This window comes from Sphaeramia orbicularis, chromosome 17 (genome assembly GCF_902148855.1).
Source record: "Sphaeramia orbicularis chromosome 17, fSphaOr1.1, whole genome shotgun sequence".
Taxonomy (NCBI): Eukaryota; Metazoa; Chordata; class Actinopteri; order Kurtiformes; family Apogonidae; genus Sphaeramia; species Sphaeramia orbicularis.
Window position 1 is genome coordinate 25890580 of NC_043973.1, and position 20509 is coordinate 25911088.

At 35.1% G+C, this 20509-nt stretch overlaps 1 protein-coding gene across 1 annotated transcript; it reads left to right on the forward strand.

Annotated features, from left to right (window-relative positions):
* Positions 1–885: 885 nt before the first annotated feature.
* On the forward strand, positions 886–13693 carry LOC115437989 (desmoglein-2-like). The gene is made up of 14 exons (XM_030161416.1): positions 886–1124; positions 1381–1503; positions 3103–3258; positions 3341–3482; positions 3582–3745; positions 3841–3975; positions 5045–5230; positions 5331–5605; positions 6475–6617; positions 6704–6925; positions 8026–8256; positions 9295–9422; positions 9515–9847; positions 11824–13693. Exons 1-14 carry the CDS (start codon positions 1071–1073, stop codon positions 12850–12852), a joined length of 3321 nt encoding a protein of 1106 aa, XP_030017276.1. The 5' UTR covers positions 886–1070; the 3' UTR covers positions 12853–13693.
* Positions 13694–20509: the final 6816 nt, after the last annotated feature.

The window sequence follows — 20509 nt, forward strand, 5'->3', positions numbered from 1 at the left end:
GATTAGGGCCACTGGACTTTATTCTCAGAATTCTGAAATTTTTATCTCAGAATTCTGACTTTAAACTCAGAATTCTGACTTTTTTTTCCTCAGAATTCTGACTTTAAACTCTGAATTCTGACTGTTTTTTCCTCAGAGTTCTGACTTTAAACTCTGAATTCTGACTTTAAACTCAGAATTCTGACTTTTTTCCTCAGAATTCTGAGTTTAAAGTCAGAATTCTGACTTTTTTTAATAATAATAATAATAATAATAATAATAATAATAATAATAATAATAATAATAAATATATACATATATTGGACCTTATTTTAATTTATTGTATTTTTTTCCCCAGTGGCCCTAATCCTCTTCCGTTTTAAACACACGTTTTTTTACTTCAAAAATCAAATGCATGGACATTATTGTAACTCCATAAAAAAAAAAAAAAATTGATCGCATTGTTTTTTTTGTTTTTTTCTTGTCTAAGGAGGAATAAAAATACTCAAGAAAAAAATCTTTACTAAGGTTCTCATAATTCATGCATGAAAGGGTTAATTTTAAAAAATTCAATCGCATTGTTTTTGTTTTTTTTGTTTTTTTTCCATGCCTAAAGAGGAATAAAAAAAAAAAAAAAAAAAAAAAAAACAATCTTGACTAAGGTTCTCATAATTCATGCATGAAAAGGTTTTAACCTGCCACTGCAGGTTTTCCTCCATAAACACACACGTCTTTCTGGTTTTTTGGGGGTGGTTTTGATAGTGATCAGGATCCAGTGAAAGTGCTGTCTGTCTGCCTGTTTCATTTTGTTGGTTGTTTTTATTACAAGTGGTGAAAGACAATAGGCGTCACAGAAACATTACAGCAATGCAATGAGTGGACAGAACCCCCTCCTTTCTCTCCGCCTGTTATCAGGAATCAAACGGAGAGAGGAACCGCCTATCGCTGGAAAACTTCTTCCTACTCTGAAAAAAGGGGCAAAGTCTCAACGAAACTGACTATAGAGTCCAGAAGGGAGGAAAGCCCACAGGATTTCACTTCGACAGGATAACAAGTTCCTATTTCACTTTATTTTTTTCCATAACTTATCGATGGCGCATCTAGTGAAATGTTGCCTTCTGGTGCTGTTGGCGTTCTTCATAACGGTAAGTCCACAATGTGGATCAGGGTCGGGATCATAGACTAACGGGATCTCTAACAGGTGTGGTTTTCCTCTGGTAGTGTACAAGGATCAACGGGGGGATTCAACTCACAAAGTTAAACGAAAAAGAAAAGAAAAAAAAAGCGGACGTGTCCATATTTACAACGACGCTTAAACGCCTCATGTTTCATTGTTTCAGGACGCTTTATATTAAAGTCCAATAGTGATCTCACATTTCCTTCTTTTGTGTTTACCTGTAGGTTGTTCCTGCTAGTGCAAAAGGCAATGATCCAGGACTTAGGAGACAGAAAAGGGAATGGATCATTGCCCCCAGAAAGCTGCACGAGAACATAGACTACACTGGTTATGAGTATATTGCAAGAGTATGTTGTATTTCACTAATTTCACTCAGATGTCATTTTCATTTTGTATTGTAGCCTAGATGAATCTTAATTTATATACTTGTTGTTAATTTATTTATTTATTTATTTATTTGTATTTTTTTAATAAAACTATGCTAATGCCACTGGTCCACAATATTTTAGAAATGATCTAAATTTTACATACTTTAATACAGGGGTGTCAAACTCATTTTGGTTCAGGGGCTACATACAGCCTAATATGATCTAAAGTGGCCCGGACCAGTAAAATAATATAAATAATAGGATAAGAACTTTTAAATATTGCCAACTCCAAAGTTTTTTTGTCTGTTTTTGAGTGAAAAAAGTCAAATTCCATGATGAAAATGTTTACATCTACGAACCGTACTTGAAGATAACATGAACAAATATGAACCTGAAAATTCTTTTAAAAAATAAGAGCAATTTTAGTTTATCATTTATACATATTCATTGCAACTTACAGATCTCGGTGGATCTACAAATACACACAACATTTAATAAGAGGCAGAATATTGTTAAAGTTCCACATACTTCTCTTCAGAAATTTCAGGTTATTCACATTTTTTGTAAAAGGCTAGTCTGTAAATATTAACATTTTTGTGTAATTTTACTTTTTTTTAACGCTACAACAAAGAGAAAAATTTGTAGTTTTCATTATTTATAGGTTATTATGACAGTGTTTTACTGGTCTGACCTACTTGAGATTGAATTGACCTAAAATGATTCTAACACCCTTGATTGTGAATATTGTCAGTGTAATTTCTGAATTACACAAATTCATCCCAGGGGCCAGATTGGACCCTTTGGTGGGCTGGATTTAACCCCCGGGCCTCATGTTTGACACCTGTGCTTTAATATATACATACTACGTACTTTAAACAAAAATTAATGGAAAACAAATGACAGAAGTGCTGGTTAGCTGATGTTTAGTGTTATTATATACACATATATATGGGTTTAGGGACATTTATACAATAGATGTATAAGTCGTCCACTAGAAAGAACCTGGAAAGTGAATATATAAATCATTTCAACAAAAGACTATCTTGGAAACTACATCCTACCAGCATTTTTAGAAACTTCAAAATTAAAGTTCCATTACCTTTTTTCTGGAGGTTTTTACTTAGATGTAGACCAGTGTATTGAATATGGGTTTGGCACATTTATTTCTTAAAATAAATAATCTCATCATCAGTTGAACTACTGAACTGGGTTTGACCTCCAGTGTGAAGTTTGTGTGAGTTTCAGTCTAGATTAAAATTTGTGGGAGTTTGTCAGACACTGGCAAACTTCCCGCTCACAATTAATCACTTCAGACTCATGATCATGAATACATTATTGTTCACACATCAGGCAGACACACCTGTGTTTCATAGTGTTATGTTTTAAGATGTGGCTCTTGCTGATACACTTAATTTAATATGATACAGTGACAGAAAGTTGTTTTTATCAGAGTCAAAACATACTTTATCTAATAACCTACTGAATATATGCCTTGTATACTAAAAATATTAGCAGTGAAGCAGTCATTTAATTTACAGGTAATAAACAGAAAGATAAAATGTGTTCATTTTGTTTCAGATCCGCTCTGATAAGGAGAACTATACAAGGGTTGTATACTCACTAACTGGGCCTGGTGTTGACCAGCCACCAGTGGGTGTATTTAGCGTCAATCCTAATAATGGTTACGTGAAAATCCATAAAAAACTTGACAGAGAGGAATTCGCCTTCTATCATGTAAGTGCACTAAAATGATATGTTTGTATTCATAAGTATATACACTCTTGTTCCAAAGTAGTGATAATGTCTATTTTTATAGTTAAAAGGTGTGGCAAAATTCACCAACGGCTCCTACGCAGAGAACGATATTGACCTTAGAATCACTGTTGTGGATGAGAACGACTGCCCACCGGTCATTAAAGTAGGGCAAGTTGGAAGTGTCAAAGAAGGAAGCGCAGCAGGTATTTTAAAGACATCTGCATTTATGAGACGGATGAGACACACAACACCTTTAAATGTATGATCACAACAACTGACTCATTCACTCCTATGATTTCTAGGCACTGTTGTCATGAAAGTGAACGCTACTGATGACGATGAGGCGGGCTCCGTCAACTCTCAGATCCACTACAGCATTGTGGAGGAGAGCAACCATGGAGGGTTGTTCTTTATAAACTCTCAAACCGGAGAAGTCATGGTCCAAAGGAGCAGGCTGGATAGGGAGGTGAGAAATTTTACTGAGGCAATGAATTATTTGAAATGATTAGTATTGGATTTTAGAAGTAGATTGCTGAAATTATATCTATTTTTCTGTTTTAGACACAAGATACATACAGGCTTATTATTAAAGCCTCTGACTTTAATGGCCAACGTGGAGGAAACACAGGAACTGGAGAAATTGTGATCAAACTTCTGGATATAAATGATAATATACCCACACTGGAAAAAGAATCGGTAGGTCTGACATTACCTATTAGTTAGGGCTGGGCAAGTTAACGTGTCATTACTGTGTTAACGCATTCATTAAATAACGCTGACAATGTTTTTTTATTTTTTTTTAATCTCACGTTAATGCCGTTTTATTCTAACTCCTATTATTCTGCTCCTGCTTGTGTGCGTGTAGCGATTAGCTCAGCAGATAGACAACAGGTTTACCGAGAAAAGCCGGACGCCGAAAACTTCTCTCCAAATCTTTTACTTGAGACTCACTGTAAAACTGCAACATACAAACAAAATATGTCTCAGTTCTTTTCATTGCCTTAGTACATTTACATGGCATTATACATTTAAATGAATGGGAAAAAGATAGCTAGCTCGATTAGCATTTACAGATTAATTTAAGATTTACAACGTTATTTTATCCAGCGACACAGGTTCACATCAGAGATATTTAATTCTATTCATTCTTACAACATCTGAACATAAAATACTCACAGGCAAACGTTTTTGGGGCCAAACAAACAGAGTGAAAGAAACGTGTCTGTTAGTTCCTTCTTATGTCTGAACTGGCTACGGGAACACCGCAAGGACAAAACGTACATTAGTGCAACTTATTCCGACCGCTAGAGGGCCCCTTTGCTTGTTTTGAACAACTGAACATCACATATTATTGGGCTTATTAGTATTAGTACTTATTAGTGGGCTTAAGACTCCTGTCAATCACTCACAAGCGGAAATAAGCTGGTGGGGACATAAACATGGAGAAAAGTAGCGGTCTTTTCCATGGACATTTTCATTTGAAATGTCTTCAGATGGTGGGGTTGTTTGTAAGCACTGAAATGTGGAATTATTTTTTATCACTTCGAGTCCTTCGAGTCTTAAATATCACTTAAAGGCAATACACACTGTTGATGCTGGCAACCACCCCCATAACTATGCGATAAATCGCAATTAATCGCAGAAATCAACACGATTAATTGCGATTAAAAATTTTCATCACTGCCCAGCACTACTATTAATATGTCCTTTTTATTTGTTCAGTGTTTGTTCTAATGCAACCGTTGGTGTGCATTTTGTGTTGTAGTATGAAGGAAGTGTGGAGGAGAACACTATCAATAAGGAAGTTCTCAGGGTTAAAGCCATTGACATGGATCTGATTCACACAGACAATTGGTTGGCTGTGTACGAAATAGTTTCCGGGAATGAAGCTGGATACTTCACCATCACTACTGATTCTAAGACAAACGAGGGAATAATCATGATCAACAAGGTAAAAAAAAAAAACCTGCAGTTTCACTAAGAGTCAATGGATTCTAAACACTGGAACCTTCTTTGATTCTGTATCCTATGTGTTATTCTTAAATCTGCAGCCCATTGACTATGAAGAACTCAAGGTGCTGAACTTGGAATTGGCTGTTCGCAACAAAGCAGAGTACAACTTTGGCAGTGGGGTCATAACAGGAGCCACGGGGTCAAAATACCCAATAAAGATCAATGTAATCAATCAGAAGGAGGGCCCTCGGTTTCAACCAAGTGTGAAAGTGGTGACGCTCTCTGAGGACCATAGCACCATCAATTTAAACAAAGTCATCACTACATACGCTGCTATTGACAGTGACACGCTGAAAACCGCCACAAACGTAAGGTATGAACACTTCAAGATTTTACTAAAAGCATCTAGATATTTATTTTTCTGAATAGATATACTCATCAATAGGGATGTAAGGACTACCGGTATAACGGTAAACCGTGGGAAAAATTACAGACAGTTAGTATTACCGTTTAAATTCTAATTATCATGATAACCGTGTTTGATTACCGCACTTTTAGGAGAAAAAACCTTATGTAAAGATCTGCTGTTATGTCAAATATTTGAGTATAGTTTTAATTTATTACAGTTTTAATTTTCTATACCTAATATTTGGAACCAATATTCACTTTTAAAGTCTTTTAAAAGGTTCGTTAAGCATCTGTGTGTTATTTATTCAATAAATTATATACATTTTTCAAATCGGATTTTATATTTTTTGTGTTTTTTGTCCTTTTGTGTTTTTATAGTAGGTTAAAGTGAAAAAATAATAGGCAGATGATATAAATGAAGTTGTGCTGGAAAAAAAAGATACCAAACATGGGTATAGTAAACATTTGTTTATGTAGTATATAAAGGCAAAATCAAAAGGACTGAAAAACGGACAAAATAGGCTCAGACCACTAAGGGTTAATATTTGAATGTTTCTGCCAACAGAAGATACATTGTACCAATTATTTAATTTTTTTTTTGTTTGTTTTTTTTTTGTTTTTTTTTTTTTTCTTCTTTTTAAAATACAACTTGGTTAAATTATTTCAGTGTGTGTATTAGTACTTTTTGAACATTTTGAGGACAATTTCAACAATACCGTGATAATAATGATAATCGTGATAATTTTGGCCACAACAACCGTGATATGAAATTTTCATATCATTACATCCCTACTCATCACTTATCCTCACATATATGAATTTTCATTTGTTTAGGTACGCAAAAATCCGTGATAATGACAACTGGTTGATTATCGATGAAAAGACAGCAGATATCAGACTGAGTAAACTACCGGACCGAGAGTCAAAGTTTTTGATCAATGGAACGTATTATGCTGAAATTATATGCATCACAAATGGTGAGTATTGTAAAGACTTTTTTTTAACTGCTTAGCGTCACTGTTGCATAATGTAAATCAATTTTTTTTTTTTTTTTTCATTTCAGAGGTACCATCAAAAACTGCCACAGGGACCATAGCCATTCAGGTGGAGGACTTTAATGATAACTGCCCAGAACTGATAGAAACAAGTCCGACAATGTGTCTTGAGGATCAGGTGATCTATGCCGTAGCTGTAGATAAGGATGAATTCCCTAATTCTTCACCATTTGAATTCACGGTGATCAAAGAAAAAAGCGAAGGGAAATGGAAAGTGGAGAATCTGAACGGTAAGGCCGGTCTTGAGACAAGGGAAAAGAATATTGCTCATTTTGATTAGAGCTACACAAGGTTGATGTTTAATGTATGATGTACACTACAAACAGAGTTAAGGATATTTTAAATTTTTAGGCTATTTTTTTCAGTTGGGATTCTTGCACAGCGCTTTTTACTTTTTTGTGTGTGTGAATTGAATTGAAACACATTTTTTTTTAATGGCCAGACATAGTTTTATTTACAAATGGCAAAAATGACAAAAAAAAAAGACAAAAAAAAGAAGAAATATCCTTAACTTTTTTTTTTTTTTTTGGCAGTGTATATTGTATATATAAAAAACATAAAAAACTGTGATTCTATTACCACCTTCAAATCCCAGCTTAAGACTTATTTATTCAGACAGGCCTACTCAATTCCATAATTTCACTTTTATCTACTGCCATTTTATGTACCTATGTGTTTTATATATGTATATATGTAATTTTAATTGTGTTTTAATTATTTTTTAACAACTTTGTACGGTGACCTTGAGTGTCCTGAAAGGCGCCTATAAATAAAATTCATTATTATTATTATTATTATTATTATTATTATTATTATTATTATTATTATTATTATTATGCTTATACAGTAACTATGGAACTGCCCTCAACACCCAAACAGATTAAGTCTTATTTATTTGAACAAACATGTAATGACAGCACATTTTGGTGTCGTGGTAACTTTATGTACTGGATTATTTGTGGAAATAATGATTCTACTGGTCTTCTGCCAGCTTTACAATGAGGAGATGTTGACATTGTAGAGTTACATATATAATGGAAGTTGACAAAAATTATTGCTCTGATTATCTTTTTATATGTTATAAGTTTATTAGATTGTGTTGCATTGGAGTTTTGGGGTCTTGCTATTGTTTATGATCATTTCTAAATACATTCACATGAAACACCTTCATTTACACCTGGGCATTTCCTGCTATGAATTTATAATGACCTGATTTGTTCTGTAGTTTATAAAAAATGAGATGCTATCATGAGATATTGGTTTATAGAAGTAAAATGTTTTTCCAGGTAGTGATACAAGTTTAAATAGTTTTTTTTGCATTATTCATCAGAAACTGCAGCCATTTTGCGAGACCAAGCCAACTTGTGGCCAGGCATTCACAAAGTGACACTGGAGATCAAGGACCAGCAGGGGAAGATCTGCACAAATGATCAGACCATGGTTGTGACTGTGTGTACCTGCGATGAAAACACTAAAACATGTTCGGCCCGAAGAACAAAGACTGCAGGGTTTGGAGCTTGGGGTGTCCTGCTTCTGCTCCTAGGACTGCTGCTGCTGCTGTGTAAGTAGACAATATGTGATTCATTTTTTTTTCTTCCAGTCTTCCTGGTTGTTTCAAAGGGAATCATTAACTTTGGACGGCTGCATCACTGACATGTTGCAGCATGGGAGCAATTATAAATGGGCGAAGGTGTTAGCTTTAGCTCTGTCGTGCATTAAGGAAGTATTTCTTTCCTTAATAGCTACATCTGCATGTAAATATGTGCGCTTATACAGCAACTACATTACCTGACATTATTTGATTTGTGTAAAATTATTTTTTTAAAGAATTTCACCAATGTTTGTTTTAATGTGTTAGGGGTGTAAGAAAATATCGGTTCTGCAATATATTGCGATATTTCATTTCACAATACTGTATCGATATTAAAAAGTACTGTATTGATATTTTTAGGCATTTATTCAAATGCAGATATTGTGGAGGTTCATTTTAGTTTTTTTGTTTTTGTTTTTTGTTTCTATTTTATTTATTCTTATTTAGCACTCTTTTATTAAATAATGTTAGTTCCTTTGTTGGAATTGAACTAAAATACTGTTCTGATGTTAGTTCTGAACAAATAGTGTCAGAACTAAAGAGTCATGAGGTAACTTTTGTTGTGATCTGGCACTATATAAATAAAATTTGATTGATCGATTGATTTGATTTGATTGCTTTTCCCCTGTAAGTCGCTTTGGAAAAAAAGCATCTGCCAAATGCATGAATGTAAATGTAAATGTAATAGAATATGAACATTTGAACAGGATCTTAAACTGTAATGTCTGTAAAACAGAATTTCAGTTTTAACACAGGAACTTTTTGTGATATAACATTAGATTCTGTTGGGATCAAATAAAAATGTGTTTAGTATTTGTGCAGATTTCAGCTGTATTTCAATTCTTCAAGGAAATAATCATTTAAAAAAAAGAAACAAACAAAAAATTGCCTTTTTAACAGTATCATGATATATCGTATCGTGATCCTAGTATTGTGATTTGTATCGTATCGTCAGATTCTTGCCAATACACAGCCCTAATATGTGTATATAATGTGTGTTTTCGACAGTGATTCCTCTTCTCCTGCTGTTCTGCCTGTGTGGAGGTGCAGCAGCTATGGGAGATTTCAAGGCCATTCCATTTGATACTAAACAACAGCTAATCTCATATCACACTGAGGGGCAAGGAGAGGACAAGGTACTTCACCGAGAACAGCCTAGATTTAGGCAAAGACAACAGTAAACATTCATAGCTGTCATTTACATGTGGGGTTTCATTCTCTTTGACAGGAGCTTCCTCTTCTACATGCAGCTGAAGTTGATGGTGGCGCATTGACAACCAAAGACATCAACACTGTCTCAGCAAAGGGTTTCCAGGGACTGGCTGAAGCTGGAGGGATGGCTCTTGGAGGAGGAGCCTTCGGTGGTGGCCTTAACACTTCCACCTGGGCTGAGAACATGGAGCAATACAATCGGTATTCTCACTACAGTGGGCAGGGGAACATGGGCTACATGCACGGAGGAACCATGACAGGACAAGACCACTACTACTCTCAGAAGAGTGCTGGGGTCTTTGATGGCATGGCTCTATCTGATCAGTTCCTGGAGGAGTATTACACAAGTGTGAGTAAACAGAAGTATAACAGGAAACTGTCACCCAAAGAAGTACAAATTACATACTGTAAATTTTGGAAAGATTCAAATAGTAGTAGTGTAGTTTTATTTTGAGCACATAGAATCATCAGATAACACAGAACAATACAAGATGGTCAAACAAAATATTTCTGCGCTCGAAAAGGAGTGGGAAGAAGTAGAACTTATTGACTCCCACCCCTACTTCACAAACTAATAATTAAATTAAATCCACTTCCTTTGCTTTGTTAACACACCTTTTCTTCTGTATATTTTTACAATAACACAAAACATCCATACAAGCCATTCAGATACACTTTTTTTGGTCACCTCACACACAATCAGATTTGTCATGAACATTATTATTATTGCACAGCTGCTTATTTTGCACTGTTACGCACTACTGTCACTTAAAGGAAACTACAGTTTTCGGCACAAATGTTAATGCATATATGTATATAATACCTTCTTCTCTTTTTCACTTCAGAAGGCAAACACTTCTGTTTTTCCATATTCTTATTTTTATTTTTGATATCTGCTTCTTTTAACTGTTTGCACCAACAGAACTAAGACAAATTCCTTGTAATGTAAAAATAACTTGACAATAAATCTGATTCTGATTCTGATAATCATCCGTTTTTAATATAAACTATAATATTTGTATGCACTTTAATTATTTACTACAAATACAATGATTGATAAATGTGATATCTTCTTATCATAATAATTAATTAATCACAATAATATCTTATTTTATGTGTATTTCTGTGTTATAACTAGATATTCACTTATTCAGATAATGTTCTATATGTTGTTATTGTTGTGGATTTATACATCCTTTTAAATGCAGAAACTGAAGAAGACATTTTAAAGTTTTGCTCCAGATTATTCCACAGATTATTCCACATTCTAACAGTGATGCACTGGCTTTTTATGTTTGTTCAACACTTCATTTTCTTGTAGATTTCACTTCCCCTTAAATTATAATTACTTTGCCTGAGTTCAAACGTCTCCTGTAGTCTGTAGGGGAGCATATGGTCATGGGCTTTATACATTATGATAAGAGTATTAAGGTCGACAAGATTGTGTAGTTTTAGAGCATTTAATTTTATAAATAGGGGATTTGTTGGAGCTAAGTGTGTTTGCTTGACAATTTGAATTGCCTTTTTTTGAAGTAAGAATGTAGAATTAATATTTGATTTCTAATTATTATCCCATATCGCTACACAATAGTTGAGATATGGTAGAACAAGAGAATTGTACAATATATGGAGAGATTTCTGATGTCATACACACCTGATCAAAATTTTAAGACCAGTTGAAAAATTGCAAGGATTTACATTTTGCACTATTGGATCTTACAAAGGTTCTAAGTAAAGTTTCAAAATGCAAAAAGAAGAAATAGGAGTGACACAAAAAAAAAAAAAAAAAGTGAGTACTGCGTCCAACCTTGGCAGCAATGGCGCATTGTGAGAGGCCTTGCTTATGCAGCTCAACAAACTGACCATTTTCAAAGAGAGAAAGCTTTTTTGTCTTTGCCATCAGGAGGTCATGACAGTGTGAATACCTGACAGAAAATGACATTGAATGCATATTTTTGTACAAATTTTGGCTTTTAAAGGCTGTGGTCTTAAACTTTTGATCAACTGATGAACAGCCTACTTCAATTTAATTGTTGTTTTCAACAAATTGCATAGTCATTTTTTATTTTATTTTTTTTTTTGTGTCCCTCCTATTTCTTCTTTTTGCATTTTGAAACTCTACTTAGAACCTTCTTAAGATCCAACAGTGCAAAATGTAAATTCTTGCAATTTTTCAACTGGTCTTAAAATTTTGATCAGGTGTGTATTAGCAGCTGTAGTGTGAAGCATAACTCATTTTATTTGTACTACCTGTATGGACAAATAAAAACAGCTTGATATAACATGTCATTAAAGTAACATGTATGTGGTTTTGCTTTATTGTAGAAGTCCAACTATACTGCACAGCAATCACAGCAGAAGGATGGTTTCCTGGTGTACGACTATGAAGGTCAGGAGTCACTGGCGGGCTCTGTGGGGTGCTGCAGTCTCCTGGAGAATGACGACGACCTATCATTCCTCAACGACCTGGGTCCTAAATTCAAAACCCTGGCAGCCATTTGTCAGGGGTCCACTTTAGAGACAGAATCTGTGGATGTAGGGGTTTCTATCGCTCCTCCCAGGCCGGTGTCTCCGATTAAGCCTTCCACCTCCACCCACACTCACGTCCATACTCACACAGAAACACTCCGGGACAGGGAGCGTGTCAATAGCAGCTTGGTCAACATGTCTAATGTAGCATCTGGATCATCCACTGTCGTTCAGGAGGAACGAATCACAGAGAGGGCCCAAAGGTCAGCCGCCGTTCCAAAGGTACAGGTCCAGGACAAGATAGTGATTCCCACACAGACCCTACTCATCCAGCAGCCTGCTATGTACTACACTGCTGCACCCATGTATGTAGTCGATCCCAAACCCCAAGTCGTCCTTGTGACAGGAGGCGCCCAGCAAGCAGTGGGTCAAGTGGCTCAAGTCGGGCTAAGTCAAGGGGTAGTGCAGGTTGGGGGAATCCAAGGCTCTCAGGGTGTGGTCCTCGTAGATAAGCAAATAGGAATGGGAGCGGCAGCCGCAGCAGCAGGACAGGTGGTGCAGGGCGTTTCACAAGGAGCTGCCTCCAGGTCCAGACAGGTGTTAGTGGTGGAGAACGGATCTGCAGGTAGAGAACAGGGCGCACACCTCCAGCATGGTCTTATTCAGACTGGACAGGGGTTAGTAGCACAAGGCATGGAGGTCAGAGGTCAAGGTGTACAAGTCAAAAGTCAAAGCTTTTCAGTGGGTTCAGCCACTTCTGCGGGGTCAAATGAGGACTTTGCTCTGACAGCCACACCCAAGATGCAAGGGAGCCAAAGAGTAGTTGTGCAACATAAGAAAGTCTCAGTCACTGAAAGAAATGTTGAATCGAGTACAAGAGCATAAAACAACTCATATGCAAAATATTAGCAAATGTCACACCTGCTAGGATTTACTCTGGAATTTCGGTTTTGATTTTATACTGGGAATTCAGTTTAATGCAGTTTAGTTGACTACATGACTCTCAAGGTAATAGATATACTGAATTTCCATTCAAAGACTATTTAGTAAAGAGTTTTTAATGTTTTTTATTACCAAAAAGTGCATTGTTTATGTATTCTATCTGCCAAAAGAAGCTCTGCCAATTGATTTGACAATGTATATATCATGGCATTAGTACAATGTGTAAAACTAACACAGCAACAGATTTATAGAGGCAATAAATCATGGGTTACCCTGCCCAAGCTCTGTTGTTACAACTCATTGGAGGGAAGAACTTTGCTAAAGATAATTCCTCACTTTGGTTTCAATAATGACCAGTTAGACAAAGAATGACAGCCAGAGGCACATAGAGGGGATGGACCCAGGAAGTAAAAAAAACAAACAAAAAACAGAACAAACCAGTCAGACGTATAATATAGTATTAAATAGTTAGCTTGGTTAAACACATTTTGAACCTTGGACCTACCTGTGTGGCCAAACAGAACAGTGCAAACAAAACAGATTTCCTACCCGTACTTATCATCATTTAGTATCTGCACGTCAACTACATGATTTAGAATAAGCACCTCCCAGCCTGGAGTTGGAATGAAACCACTGGTCTGGTTACAGCATGCCTTAATCCACTAGAGGCTGCATTTGAGAACCAGTCAGGAGGTACAAATCCATTCAAAGTCAATCTATAGTGCAGTCAAAGCACCCCTACTGTGGTTCTTTACTCCTAGTAAGAACAACAGGAAAGAAAAGCCCGAACAATAAATGGAATAGAAAAAGGAGCCTTTAAACCTGTGTTTAAACTTACACTCAAACAATAGTTTTTGTATAGAGACATAATAGAAAGATAAATATTGAAGCATGTTAATAATTTGCAATAATCCAACTAAAATAATCCAACTAAAACTATGGAAGTAAATCTGTCTCATCAGATTTTGAATTATAAAAGCCACTGAATTTCTAGCACTGAATCTTTTTGCACTGAAATTAAGTATCTGAATTTTTTCGGCGTCACATAACCAAGCTAACGTAACTTGATTGGCTGGCTGGCGGTTTGACTTGAGATAGAATCATTGCTTATCCTTGGTGTCCCGGATGTATGATCTGAATTTCTTCCTTCTGAATTTTTTGCATCTGAACTTTTTGCATCTGAATTTTTTTATTCTAAATTCATCAACATAATAAAACTGACAGACAAAAAATTCAGATACGTAATTTCAGTGCAAAAAAAAAAAAAAATTCAAATACTTAATTTCAGTGCAAAAGAAAAATTCAGATACTTAATTTCAGTGCAAAAAAGAAAAAAATCAGATAGATAATTTCAGTGCAAAAAAAAAAAATCAGATACTTAATTTCAGTGCAAAAAAAAAAAAAATCAGATATGTAATTTCAGTGCAAAAAAAAAAAAAAATTCAGATACTTAATTTCAGTGCAAAAAAAAATTCAGATACTTAATTCCAGAGCAAAAAAAATTCAGATATTTAATTTCAGTGCAACAAAAAAAAATTCAGATTTTTAATTTCAGTGCAAAAAAAAATTCTGATATTTAATTTCAGTGCAAAAAAAATTCAGATACGTAATTTCAGTGCAAAAAAAAGCAGATGCTTAATTTCAGTGCAAAAAAAAATTCAGATACGCAATTTCAGTGCAAAAAAATTCAGTGCTAGAAATTCAATGGCTTTCATAATTCAAAATCTGATGAGACAGATTTACTTCCATAGAAAACATGCACTTATATGTAGCAACTAATGCAAATGATGAAAGTTTTATTTAGTTTTGTTGTGTTTTTATGCATGGACTGTTCAGATTCTAGGTTAACTGTGCCATAGGTGGTCTGATGCTAGATTTGTCATTCTTAAGCTTCATACTAAGCCGTTCCGTTAACCCTGGGTTTGTTACTTATATGTGACTAATGAGAGCTGTTGAATGGGTGTGTTCTGCCTCTAGCATCTGTCTGGAACATGGATAATTATTGCTTGTAAAGTACAACTGAAGAAGGCAGAGTCTGCTGGTATCGAGTATGTTTCTAATGTAATGCACAATGGAAATGATATTTGCTTTTATTTGACTTTAAAGCAGAAAAGAAAAGTACAAATAATCTCTATGGTATTTTTATATTATAGGTTTTGTCAAATTATGTTGCACTCTTTTATTAGTTCTGCGGGTTTTAGTGCTGTACTTCTTTAAATTACCAGGTAGAGTTTGCATTTGTTTGTTTTTTTGTATATATGTATTTGTATTTGTATTTGTTTGGATATTTGTGTACATAATTAATTAAGATGAATTAGGTCTGGCTTACCGAACACTACAAGAATTTGGTGGATTTTTTTTTTTTTTTTTTGCGGTAATGATGTATTTTAATGCTCAACTGCTAACTAACTGGCTTTAAACAGTGTAATAATAGAGCAGTTTTGATGTGACATTGTGACCATTTTTTCATTTCTTTTTTTAAGTTTGCATCCCGTGTTACAATAAAACTGAATTTAAAACATGACGTGTTATTGACTGTATTATATTCAGAGCCGTTGCTTGACACTGTTAAATTCTTTGGCAATTCCACCTTGAACCTCAATCAAATAGGCATGTACCGTGATGATTATGTAAACAACCACTTTATTCATTTAAGTTTGGTTAGCAATGTGCAACTAATGATATATAACAAAATATTATCTAGGAAATATAAAAACTTAAAATACATTAAACACTTATGAACCGGTTAAACAGAAATCTGAATAATTGTTCAAAAATATAGGTAATGGTAGTGAGGTGAAATATAAAATACCTCTAATAAAGTGTTTTCATGGAACTAACCTAAGAGTTAGACTTATAACAAGAACACTTAAGTCAAAATGCAGCATTTAACCTGATTTGAAAGTAATCACATGGAGTTTTAACCTAACAGCAAAATGTGAATTTGGTCTCATCATTCAACACAATATACTTTACACCCCTGTGTCAGTTTTCAAAAAGTAGGTCAGGTATTCAACTTCTTTGCAAAAGTCTTAAGCCAACATTAGGTTTGTTGGTTTGGTAAAATTGTAATGATCACACATATGCATTTGTCAGTGTCTGTATTAAGATCCATTCTGGATGTATGGGAGGTATGTACAGCAGTAAAAATACAAGTTTGAAGACAAAACAGCTTCTATAAACCAAAGTGGTAGTGTTTAGTGTGACCTCGCTTTGCACTTTACAAGTCTTTAAACCTTTTGTTCAGACAGTTTGACATTTATTGCATTCATTTTCTGATGTTTTCTACCAGGTTTTATTTAACACACGTCAGATGTTTGTAACTGTTTGTACTGTTTCTTGTCATGGGGTCAGAGGTCAGACTAAATAGTGGCTTTGAGCTTTAGGGCCCATGTAGATCAGCTTTTTGTATGTCCTTTAAGGCTGTGCACACGTTCGGTGAATTTTCTTGTTACTCGTACGTCTGAAGAAAAGAGAATGAGAATTAAATAAGTATGCTAAGTATGCTTAGTGTATTTAGAGGTGGCTTAAGACTTTTGTTTTATTTATTTCTATATGTAATGCTAAAGCTTCTTGACACCCACTTCTTGTTTTGCTGTATTTTGGACAGCCCTATGTTACTTATTACTGCTCAAAACTGCACTGTTATGCTGTGCAGTTTTATGCCTATGAATTGTGTTTTTAATATATTATGAGGACACAACATAATGTATATGTCAGTGTTTTTCAACCTTGGGGTTGGGACCCCACGTAGGGTCGCCTGGAATTCAAATGGGGTCACCTGAAATTTCTGGTAATTGATAAAAATAAGAATAAAAACTTACTAATAAAAAATATATGGTGAGTTGAGAGACGATCACAGTAAATAAAAGACATGACAAACTGTGAAGCTGAAACTGAAGCACTGTGGTACTGTTGATCTTTCAAATGTTCCTTGTGGTCGGTTTCAGATGCTGCAGCTCTTTCATAATTCATAGTTTGAGTTCTTGTTTGTTCAGTATTAATTGTCAGCCTTGTAAATACAAGCTGGACTGACTGTACATATCCTGACCAAGGAAAATCAAATTCTCACCTCCTGGCTTTTCTGCCTCCGTCCATAATAATATACATTATATAGCCTGAATGTCATCTAAAATTAATGTTTATTTACAACATAGTATAGCAAACTATTACATGATCAAAAACAAATTAATTTAAGCAAAAGCATATCTCTGTTTTGAATGTCTGGGGTCTCCTGAAATGGGGTCACGAGCAAAAAAAGGTTGGGAACCGCTAGTCTATGTAATACAACTTTTTTTTTTTATAACATATCTTTGTATTAATCTTCCAGACACATTTATTTTGTTAAAATCATAAACAGTGAATTTGTCAAAATTAATGCAAGAAAGTCACCTACATAAAAACTTTGACATACATTTTATCAGTTTGAAACCATCCTGGTGACCTCTGGTATGTTCACTCATCTACTTAAATGAGGTTGAAGGTAAAGTATTTTACGCTTAGCTTTTGCACATACATGTTGGACAGCCCATTGAAACGCTACAGCACATTTTCTTGTGGCTTATGAGAAATAGTTTGGTCATGCCTCAGGAAAAAAAACAAAAACCTGCAAGTAGAAAATCAGGTTTTCCTCATGGACCATCAAGAGTTCACTTCTGCTGTGTAAAGGGGACACAGCATCAGGGGATTTTTGCTTGAACAATACAAATAAACTCAATAAGACTGCTCCCTGAGACAATATTTATCCAAATAAAAAAAGAAATGTGCAATTATCTTACAACTATGACAATAAAGTTACTTTTTTAAACAACAAACACATTTTGGTAACAAAGATAAACATTTGAACAATATCAGTGGCTGCGGTGTGCCTGTTTACATTCATTCATTCATTCATTCATTCATTCATTCATTTGTTTTGAGCAGGAGAAAAAAACAAAACATTTTTATGTGTACAAGGAACTAATGTCAGTAAATACATCAATAAATAAAGGTGATTGAGACAATATAGCAACTGCTATGTACACTATTAATAACAAAATGTATTTAATATGTGTTGCTCAAAAAGGAGTGGGAAGAAGAACACTTATTAAATCCCACCCCCATCTTGCATTTATACAACATAACACATTACTAATGCTTCCTTAATGATATAGTAACATCTGTTTAGAGTCCTGATAATGTAAATAACTGATAGTAAACAGATTAGGAAAACTGATGTATATTATGCATAGTAGCTATCAAAATGATAGTCGGCATAACTTATAATACAATATATTTCAGCAATAGTGGGGCTGCTGGGGGGTTTTTGCAGATGCTTTTTTAAGTTCTGGGTCATTTTGTTTTTTGTTTTTCTTTTTGTCTTTCTCTTTTTTTTCTCATTTTGTTTTTTTTCTGTTTTGTAAATGTCTGAAAATATGATAAAATCAATAAAAACTTAAATGACAAAAAAACAAAAACAAACAATAATCACATACCAACAATGGTAATAGAAGTGACACATATCAACATGGTAAACAAGGACAAGCAGATACCAGTAAAGGTAAGAAAGAGCCAGGGATGGAATGGCCCAGCAATTACCAGTAAGCCCCGCCCTCCCTGCACTGTGACCAGACCACGTATTTGTAAAGTGTTTTAAAACTGTGGATATTTTGGCATTGCACATCTCAGAACATTAAACATTTTTCTTTTCCAGTCCAAACCTTGTCCATTCTCCAAACCTAAACTCTTTGTCTAGTTTAGTGACAGATCACCATGGCCGTAGATTTGTTTGTTTTTGATGTACGTCCCTAAAATGAGTCCAGGGTGCGCCACCGTTAAAACATTAGTTCAGTGTTTTTCAACCTTGGGGTCGGGACCCCACGTGGGGCCACCTGGAATTCAAATAGGGTCACCTGAAATTTCAAGTAACTGATAAATTAAAAAAAAAAACAACAACAACAACAACAAACTTACTAATAAAAAATATATGGTGAGTTGAAAGAGACAATCACAATCCATAAAAGACATGACAAACTGTGAAGCTGAAACTGAAGCACTGTGGTACTATTTATCTGTCAAATGTTCATTGTGGTCGGTTTCAGATGCTGCAGCTCTTTCATAATTCATAGTCTGAGTTATTGTTTGTTCAGTATTAATTGTCAGCCTTGTAAATCCAAGCTGGACTGACTGTACATATCCTGACCAAGGAAAATAAAATTCTCACTTTGTGCAGTAATCTACACCTGGCTTTTCTGCCTCTGTCCATAATAATATACATTATATAGACTAAATGCCATCTAAAATTAACATTTATTTGCAACATAATATAGCAAAGTATTACATGATCAAAAACAAATTAATTTTAGCAAAAAAAATAAAAAAAATCTCCATTTTGAATGTCTGGGGTCGCCAGAAATTTGTGATGTGAAAATGGGGTCATGAGCCAAAAAAGGTTGAGAACCACTGCATTAGTTCCACCTGCTACATATTCTAACCTAAAAAAAAAAAAAGAAAAATCCCAAGGAGTGATCCCATGAACCCCCTGGCCAGCCTTCGTGCCCCCCTGGGAGGCTCGCCCCACAGTTTGAGAAACACTGCTGTAATGAGATCACACATAGGCAGATACCGACACCCAGGCTACACCACTAGGAGACATGAGAAGACTGGTCATGCATTCCAACAGATGAGATAAGAGCTGGTCAGGGCACACACAGTGTTAAAGGGTTTAAAAAACTTAAAGCCTCCTGTAAAGTTTTTTGATTTCTACCAGTTATCAGGAATTTAAGATCCCCTTGCAAAGCTGTTCTGTATATTGTTTGAGGCAGAATAAAACAATAAAGCTCTTAAAGCCTGAGTATCAGAAGCTGAATCTACGTCCCTCAGGCTGCTGAATTACATAGCATGTCCTCAGTCTTAGGAAAAGATAACATAGTTCACCCTCATTCTGTCACTGAAGTGCTGTGTGTTTCATTGTGAGCAAATACCGAGTCTGGAAATGAGTCATGAAATGTCATAGACTTTGTTTCGATGGATCCACTCATTTGGCTCACACTGATATTTGCATTTGTTCCAGTCCAATTTGAATATAATACAAATTGTTGTTGTAATTTCTTTAGTGTAGCCCTAGGCTGAAAATTGCTTCTCCCATACTCTGCTTTTATTGTCTTTCAGTTCTAGCCACCGGTTATGTTAATGCAGAAGAGATCCTTAAGCTGTCAAGTAGAAAATTCCTGTTTTGACAGCCATGACAAGGGTGTGTCTGCAACGTATTTGAAATGCATATCCCTAAGAGTGCTTTTGTCCTAATTGTCAGAATAGAGACATTTACTTCAGTGTCTTATCAGGAAGAAAACACAACAAGTCAGAGTATTTCAACATGTCTTTGTCTTCTTTGTTGAGAACAGATTGTCCCTGGAAGGCCACCACAGATTAAAACAGGTTTTTAAATACTGACGTCACTTTCTCTTTTATGTCATAGACTTATTTATTTGGCATTACTAGTTTTGGATGCATGCCCCACGGCTGAATAATGCAATAGCTTTGGATTTGTCACTACCCTCATAAGGGTTTAAGGTGTGGTTTGCCAAAATTCTAGGCAACTGTTTGTTTGGTTCACCTGATA

Coding starts and splice junctions, on each gene's coding strand:
- LOC115437989 (XM_030161416.1), top strand. CDS start 1,071: ATGGCGCATCTAGTGAAATGTTGCCTTCTGGTGCTGTTGGCGTTCTTC. Junction 6,618..6,703: donor AATTATATGCATCACAAATG/GTGAGTATTGTA, acceptor TTTTCATTTCAG/AGGTACCATCAAAAACTGCC. Junction 6,926..8,025: donor GAAAGTGGAGAATCTGAACG/GTAAGGCCGGTC, acceptor ATTATTCATCAG/AAACTGCAGCCATTTTGCGA.